The sequence below is a fragment of the Myxocyprinus asiaticus genome, chromosome 33, assembly GCF_019703515.2.
Source record: "Myxocyprinus asiaticus isolate MX2 ecotype Aquarium Trade chromosome 33, UBuf_Myxa_2, whole genome shotgun sequence".
Taxonomy (NCBI): domain Eukaryota; kingdom Metazoa; phylum Chordata; class Actinopteri; order Cypriniformes; family Catostomidae; genus Myxocyprinus; species Myxocyprinus asiaticus.
Window position 1 is genome coordinate 2135283 of NC_059376.1, and position 17615 is coordinate 2152897.

At 45.1% G+C, this 17615-nt stretch overlaps 1 protein-coding gene across 2 annotated transcripts in view; it reads right to left on the minus strand.

Annotated features, from left to right (window-relative positions):
- Positions 1 to 17615, minus strand: part of LOC127424007 (intraflagellar transport protein 122 homolog) — a 98432-nt gene that overhangs the window by 18458 nt on the left and 62359 nt on the right. For both annotated transcript variants that reach the window (XM_051668760.1, XM_051668759.1), the window contains exons 19-22: positions 15144 to 15315; positions 11204 to 11306; positions 756 to 896; positions 509 to 606 (exon numbers count right to left, since the gene is read on the minus strand). In XM_051668760.1, the coding sequence (XP_051524720.1) occupies positions 509 to 606; positions 756 to 896; positions 11204 to 11306; positions 15144 to 15315 (514 nt within the window). The remainder of the gene's footprint in view (positions 1 to 508; positions 607 to 755; positions 897 to 11203; positions 11307 to 15143; positions 15316 to 17615) is intronic.

Consider the following 17615-nt stretch of genomic DNA (forward strand, 5'->3'; position numbering starts at 1 on the left):
TACAGACCTCCGTGTGAGGAGAACCGGTGAAATGCGCTTGGGATGTATACCAGACATTGCTTTCTCAGATCGGCTCGAGCTGAATTAAAGCTTTGAAAGCTGTTAATCCACTGAACTTTGAAGAATATTACAGAGTAATGTTCAAGATATTTATTCTTCTGTCTCTGAAAATATCTGTACTTTAAAATGTCCTTCCAAACACTCATTTTAAGTGGAGTTTCAGAAACTAGGCAACTATGGCGCATTGTAAACACAAATAACCGGAAACTAACAAGCCGCTTTATTTCAAAGCGGAAGTGCGTCATGAGGCTCAGAACAAGTAGTCCATTAATCAGACTAAATTAATGTGTTAAATCCACAGCTCTCATATTAACATACACTGAAAAAGAGGTTAATTTTACCGGTGCTAACAATCCAAAAGCATATCGATCGAGCTTCTCTCTAACTGAAATGAACGGATATGAATCAATGGCAACACCCTTGAATTGTGTGATGCAGTCCTGCTCACCATGTAGCGATGAATAGAGTGATACACATGATACAGTTCAGCCAAATGTTGGAAACTGTGAAACTTCTTCAGCATGTCATTCTTCTTCTCTTCATTATCTAGAAAAGTCACACAAATGTGCATAAATATCATAACTTAGAGATACAGCAAACAACAAACTATATTTTGTGGCTTAGAACTGAGCACGTGGTTTTTATTTCACAAAAAGTTGAAGTATGCAGTGAATGAACTATACACTCATAGGCACCTCGGGCGATGTCAAGACACTGCATGGACAGCATCCAATAGTAGTACGATGCGTCATTAAACCTGCTCTCCACCACGGCATTATGGGTCAGCTGCTCTAGCACTCTCACGGCCTCCGCCTGACGCCCGGCTTTGTGAAATGCTGAAAATCATAGAGACATAAAACATGGAATTATCATTATTGTCATTTTAAATGGAATTATGGAGTTGCATCACTTGACAGTGTACAAAGTAGTAGATGTCTTTTAAAAATGAAAGATCACACCTCATGTACAGCATATTCTGTATATACTGTATATATACAATCTACAGCACAAATGTTGCAGTAATCCTTATTACATTAATGTTAACCAGCATGAAATGAATGTGTTAACTATTGGCATTACATACAACAGCAGCCTCAACAATGTCTAAATAGTTATTTTGCAATTGTGGCTATTAACGGCACACTCAGTAAATTTTTCCTCGTTAAACGTTTTACTCCTTAATGTATGTCGATTTGATTTGTTATTTTGAAAAATTTGTATAAAATCATGAGCACTCACATAAAAAATGAAGACCTCAGTACTATCAGTAACCTTATACGTGCTGTTTTAATTTACATGGAGAGGGTCCCCTCATGGGGGCGGCCATATTGAGATCACATGACCATTTGATTACTACTCACTTAATCTCAGTAAAAGCCCTGTTGTTGGACACTTTTACTCATGGATTAAATCATGGCTGATTGTGAATTTTTACAATGGCATCTGTAACTGAAAACTATTGATTTTGAATGATGCTGCATCCACACCACTAGGTGTCACTGAGAGTCCAAGATGACAAACACAAAAAACAGTGAGTGCACCTTTAAGGTTACATCAGCCACGAATGAATGAACTTCAGTGGGTTATCAAATTTTGATGAAAGACTGTCTTTCTTTGGAGTAATGTGCACTGATGAATCACTCACAACAAGCCCAGACACGTTTATTAAGAAAGTTGATAGAGTTAAATATGATTAACTGCTGTCCACAGTGGGAGAGAGTGAGGCTCTCAGTGAACGTCAGAATGAATTGTGAAGGAACAGCATCACCTCCTCAGTGTCAGAGTCTAATCAAACACAGATTCACCAGAAACAAAAAAACACTGATCCCAACCCCCAACAGAGGTCACTGTGGGGTCAGAGCTGCATGAGCAGTGGCCGTTTACTAGTGCCAGATTCATCAGACTTTGACACCACTAGACTGCAACTGCTTCTGGCTGTCACTCACAGAGCATTCAATCAGGTTGGCAAAATAGAGAAAAATAAGAAAAAGATAAATAGCAAATTGCACTTTGCGCCACTTCATTAACGTACAATACACTCACAGTTTGCATGCATACACCCACAGATTTGCATGCAACACTCCCACCCACTTGCACTTTGCGCTGGCACAAACATTGCACTTAGTAGCGCTCACAAAAAATGGATAAATGCATGGTCACGAAAATAGAGCCTTTTATCTTTTCGGGGCTGCAGTGTGTAATTTTATCCACAACCAATCAAACGCCGTTTAGCCTTTATGTGGTCAAAGAAATGTTAAAACCTGTCTGAACTCAGTGGCTGAGTAAATATCCTGCACTGATAAAAATTTGTTCCCTTGAAAATGTGAGAAATAACACATTTATTGGAGAAATATATGCCATTTTAAGTTGATAATTGTGTTAGTTTTATTGTCTATCACTTTAAAGGTGCACTCAATGGCTTTTTGCTCATGTTGTCTTGGATTTATAGTGACACCTAGTGGTGTGGATGCAACATCATTTAAAATCAACTGCTTTCAGTTACAGACGCTGTTGCAGAAATTCACTATTCAATCAGCCATGATTAATTTAATCCAAGAGTGAAAGTGTCTAAAAACAGGGCTCTCACTGAGATTAATCGAGTAGTATTCGGCTGGTCATGTGATCTCAATATGGCCGCCCCCATGTGCGGACCCTCTCCATGTAGAATAAAACAGCTTTTATAAGATTACCGAGTTTTCATTTTAATGCGAGTGGTGATGACTTCCTACATATATGGCAAAATTACAATTCATGTCATCTTTAAAAGTTAAACTTTTTTTAATGAGGAAAAAATTACTAAGTGCACATTTAATGCAACACAGAATACAATATTTAGTAACCGCCTCAGAGATGCAGCATGCCGTTGCGATTACGTGTTTCGCACTGTCGCTTGTGTGTGTAGAAAAAGTGTGCATGAGAGTATCACCTGCCTTTTCAACATTTAATGAGCATGGAAATTAATTATACATATCTATAGTAGTCAATGTTCATTATCTTAAATGCTATTTCTTGAGATCAACAATGGAATTACATTTGCTTTTGGCAAATGCTTTTAGGTTTGCACTAGTAAATATGTTAATTATTGATATCAACAACATGGAAATACCTACACTGCAAAAAAAAAAAAAAAAAAAAAAAAAAAAGAATCTTTCAAGACAAGTATTTTTGTCTTGTTTTCCAGTAAAATTATCTAAACATTTACTTGACAAGCAAACTTCCTTAAGATTTTAAGTCTTGTTTTGAGAGAAATCTAACCAAATCTACTAAGATACATGCTTGAAACAAGGAAAAAACTGTTTGTCAATGGGGTAAGAAAAATAAACTTAATTCAAAAGGAAAACAGGTTTATTTTTCTTACCACATTGGCTACATTAAGTCTAGAATTCACTTAATTTTGTCAGATTTATCTTAAAACAAGACATAAATAAATAAATCACGTTTTAAGAATGTTTAGATAATTTTACAGGAAAACAAGACAAAAAAAAAAAAAAGTATTTTGATATTAAAAAAGATTTCAACTAGTTAAAAACATAATTCTTGATATCTGCTTTTTTACCTATAGAATTTCACAACGATCGGTCTTTCACTCCTGTGCACAATGCAATTACAGATAATTAATTTCTTACTGGTTGGGATTCCAATTTCACATATAAACAATGCACTTCTTAATAGTAAAAATTACTATCACGTTACGATATAAAATTTCCATTCCAGATATCAACAAATGAATGACAACTAGCAAAAATGCTCATTTTGAAATCTGTAATTGGGTTTTCACTAGTGCCAATGTTCATTTCAGGTATCTGTAATGTGATTGTAACTAGTAAGAAAGCCTTTGTAGATTTCTTTAATTACTTGCCAATTTTTGATTTCTGAAATCCATTTCCATATTTCTGAAATACTAAATTGAACATGTTGATTTACAGACACAGATGGGCACAAATACATGAAAATGTATTTAAAATAAAAAAAACAAATATTGTGTGGAAAAAAATGTATCAAAATAAAATACAGTATTTTGTATCTTGAAAATACACAAATCTATCTGGCCCTATTCTCAATGCAAAGAACATTTTGGTGTACAACTGCTTAGAAATGTTTGTTTTCATTTCACCTACCTCTTCCCTTCCCCTGCCCAGTAGGAAATAAGAAATTATGAAAAAGGTTTTCAAACACCTTTTTTATATTTATTTTTCATCAACAACATTACTTCTCACTCAGTAACAATTACTCAATAATAGTAATGGTTTATATCAAAGTACCAATTGATGTCATCACTGTACCATGTCACCGCCACAGTACTTTTTTGTAAGACAATCAATTAAAAACAATTATATATAAACAGGTACATGATTACAAACTTATGTAGTGCAAAAGACCAAATAGCAGCCTCCATCTCTGGAAGGGAGACTCTGGAGAGGGAAGAGGGAAAGGTCGAGCGGGAGGGACACAGAGAGAGAGAGAGAGAGAGAGGAGAGAGAGGAAAAACTTGCTCGTCGGTCCCCGGACATGCCGTCACCTGGTCCTCAGCCACTCCTCCACCCTCTGGCGGACAACAGCCATTCCTCCCTGGGTGGATGGCAGCGAGTCCTCCGATCCCTGGAGGATGGAACGGCTCCTCCCTTTCCTGGCTGATGGCAGCAGTTCCTCCAACTCCCGGCGGCCGGCAGCGACTCTATGACAGCGCACCCCTTCCTCTTTCCCGGGTTTCGGCACCAATGTAATGGGTTCAGGATGGGCAAGGAGGAGGCAGGAACTGGCAGAACAGTCAACATAACTTTAATGACGTAACTGAACTTAAAACAACATAAAACAAAAACACACAGCGGCCACGTGTGTCTCTCTCTCTCTCTCTCTCGAACTGGCATCTCCAGCTCCCCTTTATCTCTCTCTCCCGCTGATTACAAGACTCTGCGCCGGCCGTGCACCCTCATGGCCCGCGACAAACCCTCCTCCTCGTCATACAGACATTTCTATGCATATTTCTGTCCAGGTTACACTGCAGCCTCCAATAACACTAGTAAGAAGTGCATTGCAGATACGGGAAACTGAAATTTCAACTAGTCAGAAATTATAGATATCTGTAATTGCGTTTTGAACAGTTATTTGTATAGTGCTTTTCACAACACACATCGTTTCAAAGCAGCTTTACAGAAGATCATGCATTAACAGAAAATGAAACTGTAATATCTATAAAGTCTTAGAGTCATCATTGTGTCGTTTGATTAAATATGATTGTAAATAGTTTATAAAAAATAAATTAAATAATAATTGTATTATAATTAATTGTATTTATAACCCCAGTGAGTAAGCTGAAGGCGACTGGCAAGGAACACAAAACTCCATAAGATCTTGGTTAATGGAGAAAAATAACCTTGGGAGAAATGTCTAGGTTACTGTTGTAACCCCCATTCTCTGATGGAGGGAACGAGAAGTTGTGTCGATGTAGTGACAATAGGAGTCACTCTTGGGAGCCCCAAACACCTCTGATCTTTGAGAAAAGGCCAATGAAAACTGGCAAGTGGAATTTGCATGCCACTCCCCCAGACATACGGGTATAAAAGGAGCTGCCGTGAAACCACTCATTCAGGTTTTGTGCTGAGGAGCTGAGACAGAGTCCCGGCAATCACAGCGGGTAGTTCGGTGTTGTGGCAGGAGGGACACAATGTCTCGTTCCCTCCATCAGGGAACGGGGGTTACAACAGTAACCTAGACATTCCCTATCTGTCACTCACTCGACGTTATGTCGATATAGTGATACTAGGGGTCCCTATACAAAATGCCACAAACAGCAGAACTGTTACATGGATAGGCGGTGCAGGTGCAGGCAGGCCACTGCGTGCCAAGTAACAAGTGCACCGGCCCCATCGCAAACTTCCCAATGCCCTGTGTATGTCGTAAGGACCCTCACCCCACGAAAGCATAAAAAGGGGGGGTCAGACGTGCCCCCAATGGGAACAGGTCGCGCCAGCTGGGTCGGCCTTTTCTCTTCTTTCTTCTCCCATAGAAAGAACTCGCTTAATTTCAGCTGGGGCCAAATGTATTTGCGTCGGGGTAGGTGTCCTTGGAAAAAGATACCGCGGAGACCACACCCTGCCCGAAGGGGAGGTAATTGCGTGGAAATACGTCACATGGTCTCACTGAGGCTTGTCGGCAGTGTCGCATGTGGAGAAGTCCCTGTGGTAGGTCCTACCCAGTGGGGATGGAGCTCTACAAACACGGCGACTGGTGGCAGAGGGAACTCTGCCCAAGGGAAGACATGGGTCTACCGTCAGGGAGACCATACCATGGAAGATTACGTCATATGGGGATACCGACAGGGAACCAACGCATAAGGGCACCTATCCCAGTACAGGGGCTGACCTGAACAGGGCATACTGACAAAAGTACTGGGCCTGGCGTCTAATTCCTCCGCCGAATTGCTTGCCGCAGGTGCTGAGGGAGGAATCCAGAGTTCACTGATCCCGGGAACTCACATGGATGAAAGAGCGCACGTCTTCCCCTGGAGAAGGGGAAAGGTGCTTGTGTGCCAGTGGTACACCCGGCCAGTTGTCCCGCCACTTATCTGTTCGTACCTGACAACACACGGGACGAAACTGGCTCAACCCGGAGATTGTAGAACCTCGAAGGTATTGGGTGTTGCCCAGCCCGCTGCTCTACAGATGTCTGTTAGAGAGGCGCCATTGGCCAAGGCCCAGGAGGAGGCTACACTCCTAGTAGAGTGCGCTCGTAGTCCCAGAGGGGATGGCACACCCTGGTCTTGGTATGCCAATGCGATGGCATCCACAATCCAGTGGACAATCCTCTGTTTGGAGACAGCATTCCCCTTCTGCTGTCCCCTGAAACAGACAAAGAGCTGCTCAGAGCATCTAAAGCTCTCTGTGCGGTCCAAATAGACACGCAAAGCGTGTACCGGACACAGCAATGACAAGGCTGGGTCTGCCTCCTCCTAGGGCAGCGCTTGTAGGTTCACCACCTGATCTTTAAAGGGGGTAGTGGGAACTTTTAATGCCAGGAGCCTCTGAAATTGTTTCAGTGGGACTGCTGTTCTCCCCCTGAATACCACAGGCAATTCAGCACCGACTGAGCGCGCTTGTTCGTGAGATGAGCAGTCATAGCGACCGAGTGCAACTCCATCCCGAGAAAAGAGATGCTCTGCGCCGGGGCGAGCTTGCTCTTTTCCCAGTTGACCTGAAGCCTCAATCGGCTGATGTGGCTGAGCACCAGGTCCCTGTGTGCACACAACAGTTCTCGAGAGTGAGCTAGGATCAGCCAGTCGTTGAGATAGTTGAGAACGCGGACGCCCACTTCCCTAAGCGGGGCAAAGGCTGCCTCTGCGACATTCGTAAAGACACGAGGCGACAGGGACAGACCAAAGGGGAGGACCTTGTACTGGTATGCCCGACCCTCGAAGGCAAACCGAAGGAACGGTCTGTGATGAGGCAGGATCAAGACATGAAAGTACGCGTCTTTCAGGTCTACCGCCGCGAACCAATCTCGATTGTGCTTCTGCGTGAGCATCCTGAACAGAAGCCTGTACAGGGCCTGATTCATTGCCCGCAGGTCCAAGATCGGTCGCAACCCGCCGCCTTCCTTGGGCACGATGAAGTAGGGGCTGTAAAAGCTGCTCTTCATCTTGGCTGGAGGGACAGGCTCTTCTGCAGAAGGACTGCATCTTCCACACGTAGGGCAGCGGTGCCCTCGCCGCCTACCAAGGTGAAACGGACGCCGCTGAACCTGGGCGGGTGCCTAGCAAACTGAATCGTGTAGCCGAGTTGGATCGTCCTGGCCAGCCATCGCGACGGTTTGGAGAGTGTTAACCACGTCTCCAAACTCCGGGCGAGGGGCACCAAGGGGATGACCGCTGCTGACGTACCCGCGGAAAGGGTGCGGCGGAGCGGGCGGGAAGTGCTACATTGGGGGGCCTCGTGTCCCGATCTTGCTGTACAGGGAGAGACGTTAAAGCACTTACCTTGCTCCGCATACCCAACGTAGGACTGGTCAACGACTGGGGAGGAGGCTGAGCATCCTTGCAGCCTTCCACAACTGGCCTGTGTGTGGGTGTGTGTGTGTCGGGCGTGCAGCGAACTCAATAAAAAAAGGAACCAAAGATTCTCCCTCCGGCCCTCCACCGGGGGATGGAGTGGTCGGTCTACCACCTCCAAATGTGGCGCGAGTCTCCTCACCTCTAGGTCACCCGTCTCAGGGGCGCTTAGAAGCCTTCCTAGGGTTCTTGGTCACGGGCTGTGAGACTGGGGGCGTCAACTTCCTGCGGGGAGCTCTACGCCAGGGCCGAGCCATTGGCTCAGGCTGTGGTGGAGCCGATGTTGCTGCCACAGGAAGGTCACCACGGCAATGGGCAGACAGGGCAAGATGTGCTGGATGGCTTCCATCTGCTGCTTTACCATCGAAAACTGCTGTGCGAAGTCTTCGACGGTGTAGCCGAAAAGGCCAGCCTGGGAAGTGGGGGCATCAAGGAAGCTAACCTTGTCATCCTCCCTCATCTCGACCAGGTTGAGCCAAAGGTGGTGCTCCTGGACCACCAACATGGACATCGCCTGCCTGAGAGTATGAACTACGGGCGAGGTCAGTCACCGAGCGCAGCTCCTGCATTACTCCCGGGTCAGAACCACCTTTGTGCAGCTCTTTCAATGCCTTGGCCTGGTGGACCTGCAGGAGGGCCATGGCATGCAGAGCGGAGGTGGCCCGCCCCACGGCACTGTAAGCCTTCACCGTCAGAGACGACATAGACTTACAGGCTTTGGATGAGAGCCTAGGATGGTTCCGCCAGGTGGCGGCACTCTGCGTGCACAAGCTCTACCTGGGGAACGTCCGTGTAGCCCCTGGCCGCCCCGCCGTCGAGGGTGGTGAGAGCAGCAGAACTCGAAAGCCCGGTCCGGCCAGTAATAGGTTCCTGACAAGACTTCGAGTTCTTCATGCACTTCTGGGAAGAAAGGCACGTGAGCGGCGCTCCGATCCCAGGAACCAATCATCAAGTCGCAAGGGTTCAGGGCAGGGTGGAGGGTTCCACTCTAGCCCGACACACGCGGCAGCCTGGGCAAGCATGGCCAACAGCTCGCCGTCAGCCTCAGACTGGGTGACCACACATGAAGGCAGAAGCCCAGCCGAGTCCTCCGCATCAGACTGAAGCAGCCTGCTCTCCGATGCTGCTATTGAGATCTCATCCTCTCCCTGAGCGACGAATGAGAGGTCGAACCTGCTCTGAGGCAGGCTGCCTGACTCATCCCGGAACTCAACCGGGGCGCTTGAGCGTGCTGGAGAATGGGAGGTCCGTGGGGATTCACCAGGCGGAGTGACTTCCATTGAAGTCCCCAAATCGGCCCCAGCGCTAACCATTGTGGTCTTGTGCCCGCGGGCAGAAGAACCGCGGCAGGGAGTGGCTGGAGTGGCTTTCCCTCTGAGGAAGGAAAGCCATGATCGCAACGTGGCTATGGTCATGCTCTCGCAGTGCGGGCATGAACCATCCACGAATGCTGTCTCAGCGTGTCTGGAGCCCAGACACGTAATCAACTAGGAACTGCACATAACCGGAAAGGTATCTTTAAAAAGATGCTTTCTGTCAGTGCCCACTCTTTTAGAGGATATAAATTATTTTAGAGAAAATATGCTCTTAGCGCTCAACGCACGCTGCCGAAGCACCCAGCGGCATTCTCCGCACTTATCTGTGCGGGAGGGGAGAAACCGCTGTGATGCGCCATAGAATCCAACAGCCGCGTGAGACAGTTGCTTTCTTACAGAGGTGAATGGATTGGCAGTGGATTATATCAACACCGCTCGGTTCCGAAGAGAAAATCTGAATGAGTGGTTGCACACCAGCTCCTTTTATACTATATGTCCGGGGGAGTGGCATGCAAATTCCACTCGCCAATTTTCATTGGCCTTTTCTCAAAGAACAGAGGTGTTTGGGGCTCCCAATAGTGACCCCTAGTGTCACTACATCGACACAATGTCGAGTGAGTGACAGATAGGGAACCAGGCTCACTGTGGGAGCCAGTTCCCCTCTGGCTAAACAGCATGAATATAATGCCAATATTAGTTATTTATGTGCAGTGCAAGTCATGGTTTAAAATGATTAAACTAAGTGTTAAGGGTCAGTGTTTAAACAAAGATTTTGTATGAACTGTAAGATTAATGACTAATATCTTTGAAGTTCATCCTGGATTAACTGCAGAAGTTCACATAGATGCATTGTCCTTTGTTAGTTGGCTGATGAAGGCTTTTGTTGGCAATTAATTAATAGTCTATGTATTCCATTTCAAGAGTGTAGTCCATCAATAGACAAAGGTGATGTGGGCAGAGATCAATGAGGTGCATCACAGTTCAACCAGCAGTTCATTTCGGTGAGGTTCGGTGGGGTCCATCCTAAGTCCACGGTTCAGGCAGTGGCATATGAAGTATGGTTGGAGTTGGCATCAGTTCATCCTCTGAAGTCCATCATAAAAGACTGAAGTCATGTCTGGCTAGCTGTAGTCTGTCGTCATCACTCAGCCATGTAATGGAGTCCGACACCAAGCACCAGGAGTGATAGGCAGATCATTGTGAAATTCTACTAGTGAAAATGCAGTTACAGATATCAGCATTTATGCGTTATGCTAGTTTTAAATAGCATTTTTGATATCAAGAAAGATATCAAGTAATGATGTCATTTTATCAAGAATTAGCATTTTAAATAGTGAAAATTGAATTATTAATATCTAAAATTCATATCCTGCACATGATTCAATGTCGAAAAGGCCTGAAATACAAAAGAGGCTGCAAGATCGTATGTTAAGCTTGACAAATGCCCTTTGGGGTTAGTCTTCAGTCATTATAATTGGCTTTACTTAAATACAGTAAATAAATAGTAAACTTTGGGATGCCCTACTTTAGATAGCTAAATGACTGTGTGTGTGTGTGTGTTTGGAGTTTCAGAGGAACTCAAATGAACAGGAATGTGAAACGTTTCCTGCTGCCAGTTCTAATGGGCAGAAACACAATAGTGGATCATTTCCAGAGCGAGACTCAGTGCAGCACAGAAAATCCCCTCACGTCTCTGTCTCTCTCTTTCTCTTATGGCAGACATGCCTGTCTCTCGTCCTCCATGTTTCAAACTGATGGTCATGTAAATGTGTGTGTAACAGACCTTTCTGTGCCTCCTCGAAGCGGTCGTGCTCTGCCAGCCACTGCGCATACGGCACATAGACGTCGTCTCTGAACTGAGGGTGTTTCTCCACGAGAGAGAATGCCTGACAACAAGCAGCAACAACAGTATTTCAGTCACTTGTTTTAACATGAATAATTTCCTATTCTTTAGTTTCACAATCTTTTTTCCTGTGGCAAGAGGAGTTAATGGTCGAGTAAGAAGAAATCTTGCTGCCGAATGAAATCACAAGAATCACATTCACGAGTATTTCTTCATGAACACAATACAGAGCAGGAAACTAAATTAACGCAAAGGCTGTTTATGGGCGATTATTTCACACATCAATATATCAGAAAGCTGCCCTGCTTATAAATATATAATTTAACTATTACTTGGGACGGTTTTAAAAACAACATGAAACTGCATTCACAAAGCATTTAACCTAATGTGATGTATTTCAGAGTGAAACTGAATCTTCAGCTGGAAATAACAGAACAAGACTTGATTTTATCCCTCAGGATTTGATTGGATCGTGGTTGTTAGGCTTTGATGTTACTGATTTTATACTTTACAATAATGTGCACAGATGAATAATTCACAAGAAGCATGTACTGTATTTTCCGGAATTAAAGTAGCAGCTGAATATACAGGTGCATCTCAATAAATTAGAATGCCGTGGAAAAGTTCATTTATTTCAGTAATTCAACTCAAATTGTGAAACTCGTGTATTAAATAAATTCAATGCACACAGACTGAAGTAGTTTAAGTCTTTGGTTCATTTAATTGTGATGATTTTGGCTCACATTTAACAAAAACCACCAATTCACCATCTCAAAAAATTAGAATACATCATAAGACCAATAAAAAAAAACATTTTTAGTGAATTGTTGGCCTTCTGAAAAATATGTTCATTTACTGTATATGTACTCAATACTTGGTAGGGGCTCCTTTTGCTTTAATTACTGCCTCAATTCAGCGTGGCATGGAGGTGATCAGTTTGTGGCACTGCTGAGGTGGTATGGAAGCCCAGGTTTCTTTGACAGTGGCCTTCAGCTCATCTGCATTTTTTGGTCTCTTGTTTCTCATTTTCCTCTTGACAATACCCCATAGATTCTCTATGGGGTTCAGGTCTGGTGAGTTTGCTGGCCAGTCAAGCACACCAACACCATGATCATTTAACCAACTTTTGGTGCTTTTGGCAGTGTGGGCAGGTGCCAAATCCTGCTGGAAAATGAAATCAGCATCTTTAAAAAGCTGGTCAGCAGAAGGAAGCATGAAGTGCTCCAAAATGTCTTGGTAAACGGGTGCAGTGACTTTGGTTTTCAAAAAACACAATGGACCAACACCAGCAGATGACATTGCACCCCAAATCATCACAGACTGTGGAAACTTAACACTGGACTTCAAGCAACTTGGGCTATGAGCTTCTCCACCCTTCCTCCAGACTCTAGGACCTTGGTTTCCAAATGAAATACAAAACTTGCTCTCATCTGAAAACTTTGGACCACTGGGCAACAGTCCAGTTCTTCTTCTCCTTAGCCCAGGTAAGACGCCTCTGACGTTGTCTGTGGTTCAGGAGTGGCTTAACAAGAGGAATACGACAACTGTAGCCAAATTCCTTGACACGTCTGTGTGTGGTGGCTCTTGATGCCTTGACCCCAGCCTCAGTCCATTCCTTGTGAAGTTCACCCAAATTCTTGAATCGATTTTGCTTGACAATCATAAGGCTGCGGTTCTCTCGGTTGGTTGTGCATCTTTTTCTTCCACACTTTTTCCTTCCACTCAACTTTCTGTTAACATGCTTGGATACAGCACTCTGTGAACAGCCAGCTTCTTTGGCAATGAATGTTTGTGGCTTACCCTCCTTGTGAAGGGTGTCAATGATTGTCTTCTGGACAACTGTCAGATCAGCAGTCTTCCCCATGATTGTGTAGCCTAGTGAACCAAACTGAGAGACCATTTTGAAGGCTCAGGAAACCTTTGCAGGTGTTTTGAGTTGATTAGCTGATTGGCATGTCACCATATTCTAATTTGTTGAGATAGTGAATTGGTGGGTTTCTGTTAAATGTGAGCCAAAATCATCACAATTAAAAGAACCAAAGACTTAAACTACTTCAGTCTGTGTGCATTGAATTTATTTAATACACGAGTTTCACAATTTGAGTTGAATTACTGAAATAAATGAACTTTTCCACGACATTCTAATTTATTGAGATGCACCTGTAAGTCAAGTTACTCCATGAAGATTCCCTCAAGATCTACTAACCACATCATGTTGTATTTGGGCTTGTTTTAATTGGGTGCATCTGCTTGAAGTAAACGTTCAGGTAATCGTTTTTCATAGTTTCAGGAAAAAACGTGACAAATAATCCACATCTGTTTATAATTTATCAGGGTTCCCACTCTTTTCAAGCCACAATTTTCCAGAACATTTCCAGGACATTATTTGTGCCCAACAAGTGTAATATTTAAGCAAAATCATATGCGTCCATTTAAATTGAGCTTTTATTTTGGCATATCAGTGTGTTTTTGACAGTAGTTTCTCACCTCCAGATAAGCAGTATGCTCCATGGCCAAGTGTGATTATTAATCCCGGTAAAGCTGTGATTTAATTAAATAAATACATAGTCTGTATGTGCTGTGCACTTCAGAGTGCTCTCTGTCTGTCATCTCACACACACATGCGCACGCATGATAATCATGATGAGGCATTTTCATTGTATGAGCGGCCATCTCTACACATTCATTTAAGAGCGCATCACTTGTAGATTACTTATTTATTCAATTAAATTTAATTATCACACTAGGACATATCACAATTTTAATTTGATTAATTGTACATTCAGACATTCATTTTCATCCAAATACCATATGTCATATTCCATGACATTCGGCGGTTTATTGCTAATGGCATTTTTATGACTAGATTCCGTGTTTTCCGCATATTGCATGTGTAACCACAGGATAAACTGACTCCAATTATTGATTTGAAAATTAAATCACAGTCAGAATGTTTAAGCATTAGAAGAACAAAGCAGATGTACTGTATCATTTTCCTACAGTATTTAAACTGCTGAGCATGACTTTTATCAGAAAAGACAACAATAACAGCATAATAATAATCATAATTTTGAGTTTCAATAATGTCCTTTCGTCATTATAAAAAACATTTCACATGAGTTGAGTCGAGGCATCAAGCAGTGCTTTGCCCTCCACATTAGGGCGCCTACACACTAGAGTTTATGCTGCATCAAAGAATGCTGCGAATGCATTGATTTCGGAGGGGATGGTACGTCGGAAGGACGGAGAGGGAAAACGCAAGGGTTTCTAATAGTGAAGCTTCGTCATGCGACCAAAAGTTGAAACGAACGATAAATGTTCAACCCTATTTGCCATGTACTAACTGTCTGGTTCAGTGACTGACTGTTTTTAATTAAACGTCGTTTTGTGGGGATGAGAAAAGCTGTGCGTGACATTGGTCTTCTGTTGTTAGCACAATATTGTTGGTGGACAGAATATTTAAACCGGTTGCATAAAATACTTTGTAAAGGCTAAAAACTCTGAACTGGCTACATTAAAATGCTACTACCATCTCTATCACTGATGTTTTCTTATGTTTGTAAGCATACATATGTTTTGGTGTGCAGCCTGTTTGACCAGCAAACATCAATTACGTATAAATTATATAAATAAGTTACTTTGGACAATAAGTCGCAGGACCTTTCGTATGATAAAAAAAATTTATAATCTTTTATATTCCAGAAATTATGGTAGTAGGAAAGTTAATGCGGTCAGTTTAGATGTGCATGACAGCATGAGTTTAAAGAGGAAAAAGCCCTGATTGGTGAATTTAATTTCCCCAGAAAACAGTCAAAGTCCCACTGCACAGTCAATCTGCCCATTGAGATCACAGTCAAATCTCCCAGAATCATATACACACCTCATCCCAGTGTCGGGCCTCCACATGCAGCTCCACCAGTGCCTTCATGTCACCCATCTTATTATAGATCTCTGCAGCATATCCGTGATGATTTAACCTCTTAAAGAACACTGCACACCTGGATAGCGGCTCCCGCTCCGCTTTATCCAATTTACGGGCCAAATCTATCAACCTACACACACAGAGAGACAGAGATATTCTGTATGTGTCTATGTCCCGTAACACTGCAGTATCTTGTAAACGATTTTTTCTCTTTAGTTTTATTTCTGGAATGTTTGCCACTTTATAATTCGTGAAACCATAGACATGGTACAAGATCAAGACCGCCGGTTTGTCGAGCTCATGCATGCTCAAGCCGAGGACCGGCAGGCGATCTGGAGCCTCCTCAGCCAGGGGGCATCCTCAGCCGCGACCCCGGACACACCCACGCCGTTACCCCCGCCAGCATTACAGAAAATGGGGGCGGCGGACGACCCCGAGGCTTTCCTGGATTTGTTTGAGCGGACCGCCGAGATCTGGGGCTGGCCGCTTGGCCAATGGGCAGCCCGACTGATCCCACTATTGTCCGGGGAAGCCCAGCTCGCGGCTCAACAACTGCCAGCGTCAAGCCTCCTGGCCTACGGAGATCTAAAAAAAGCCATCTTGCAACGGGTTGGTCGCACTCCGGAGGAAAGTCGTCAACTCTTCCGAAGCTTGAAGTTGGAAAGCTCTGACCGCCCGTTTGCCTTTGCCCAGCGGCTCCGTGACGCCTGCCGAAGATGGCTGCTAGCGGGGGATCGCGACGTCCAGGGAATTATCGACCAGGTTGTACTGGAACAGTTCATAGTTCGACTGCCGAAAGGGTCGGCGGAGTGGGTCCAGTGCCACCGCCCGGCGTCGTTGGAGGAAGCTATCCGACTTGCGGAGGACCACATGGCGGCGATCCCGAGGGCGGAAGATCCCGAGGGCGGAAGATCCCTCCTACGTTTTCTCTCCTCCCTCTGTTTCTTCCCCCTCCCCTCTCTCTCTCTCGTCTGCTCTCTCTCCAGGTCCCGTTCCTGCCCCACGCAGACGAGGAGGAACTCAGCCCCTGAGACCAGTTCCCCGGGTGTGGGAGGCGACACCTTCCCCTACTCCAATGCCCCGCCGCTCTCCCCCTCAGGGAGGGGCGCCTGCCGACGCAAGTGCGGGCGTAGCGCCTGGGCCGGCCTGCTGGAGGTGCGGAGACCCGGGCCACTTCCGAGATCAGTGCCCTCTGATGGAGCTGGGGACGGTGGTGCGGGTCTCTGACCTCCCACAGGCTGCCCCCGACCGGGCCGGAGCGTACCGGATACCGGTAAGTGTCAAGGGGGGTACTCACCAAGCGTTGGTGGACACCGGTTGTAATCAAACCACTATCCACCAATGCCTGGTTCAACCCGAGGCATTGGTCACATCCAAAACAGTGAAGGTGAAGTGTGTACACGGGGATATTCACAAGTATCCGGTGGTGACCCTGACAATTAAATTCCGGGGGAAAAAGCATAGAGTGGAGGCTGCGGTTAGTTCCCGCCTCACCCATCCGCTGATTTTGGGGACTGATTGGCCTGATTTTAGAGTTTTATTAAAGGGAATTTGCACGGATGGGTCCTGTGTGAAAATAGGGAGATTTGTGATGTGCAATGCTCTGGCAGGGGAGGCGGAGCCGGGGCCGTCCTCGACAGCTCCACGTCCTGATGACGAGAGAGGGGGAGAGGCTGCAGCCCCTCCCCTTCTCAGGGAATTCCCTGAGGGGGATTTCCCTTTGGAGCAGTCACGAGACGAAACCCTCAAACACGCCTTTGACCAAGTGAGAGTCATCGATGGTCAACGACTCCAGCCTGACATCGCACTTTCATACCCCTATTTTGCAATTATAAATGAGCGGTTGTATCGAGTGACACAGGACACTCGGACCAAAGAGGATACAACCCAACTTTTGATTCCAAGGAGCCGTCGGGAAATGGTATTCCAGGCGGCTCATTATAATCCCATGGCAGGTCATCTAGGAGATAGGAAAACACTGAACCGTCTAATAGCCCGTTTCTATTGGCCGGGCATTGGCGGCGATGTCCGCAGGTGGTGTGCGGCATGCCGCGAATGCCAGCTGGTTAACCCAACGGCCACCCCAAAAGCGCCATTGCGCCCTCTCCCTCTGATCGAGGTCCCCTTTGAGAGAATTGGAATGGACCTCGTCGGGCCATTAGAACGGTCAGCACGCGGACATCGCTTTGTATTGGTCCTAGTGGACTATGCAACGCGATATCCGGAAGCAGTGCCTCTTCACAACATCTCAGCAGGCAGTGTTGCGGAGGCACTCTTCAAAATAATCTCCCGGGTGGGGATTCCGAAAGAAATCCTCACCGATCAAGGCACAACGTTTATGTCACGGACACTACGCGAGCTGTACGAACTATTAAATATTAAATCGATTCGCACCAGTGTATACCATCCTCAAACGGATGGCCTGGTGGA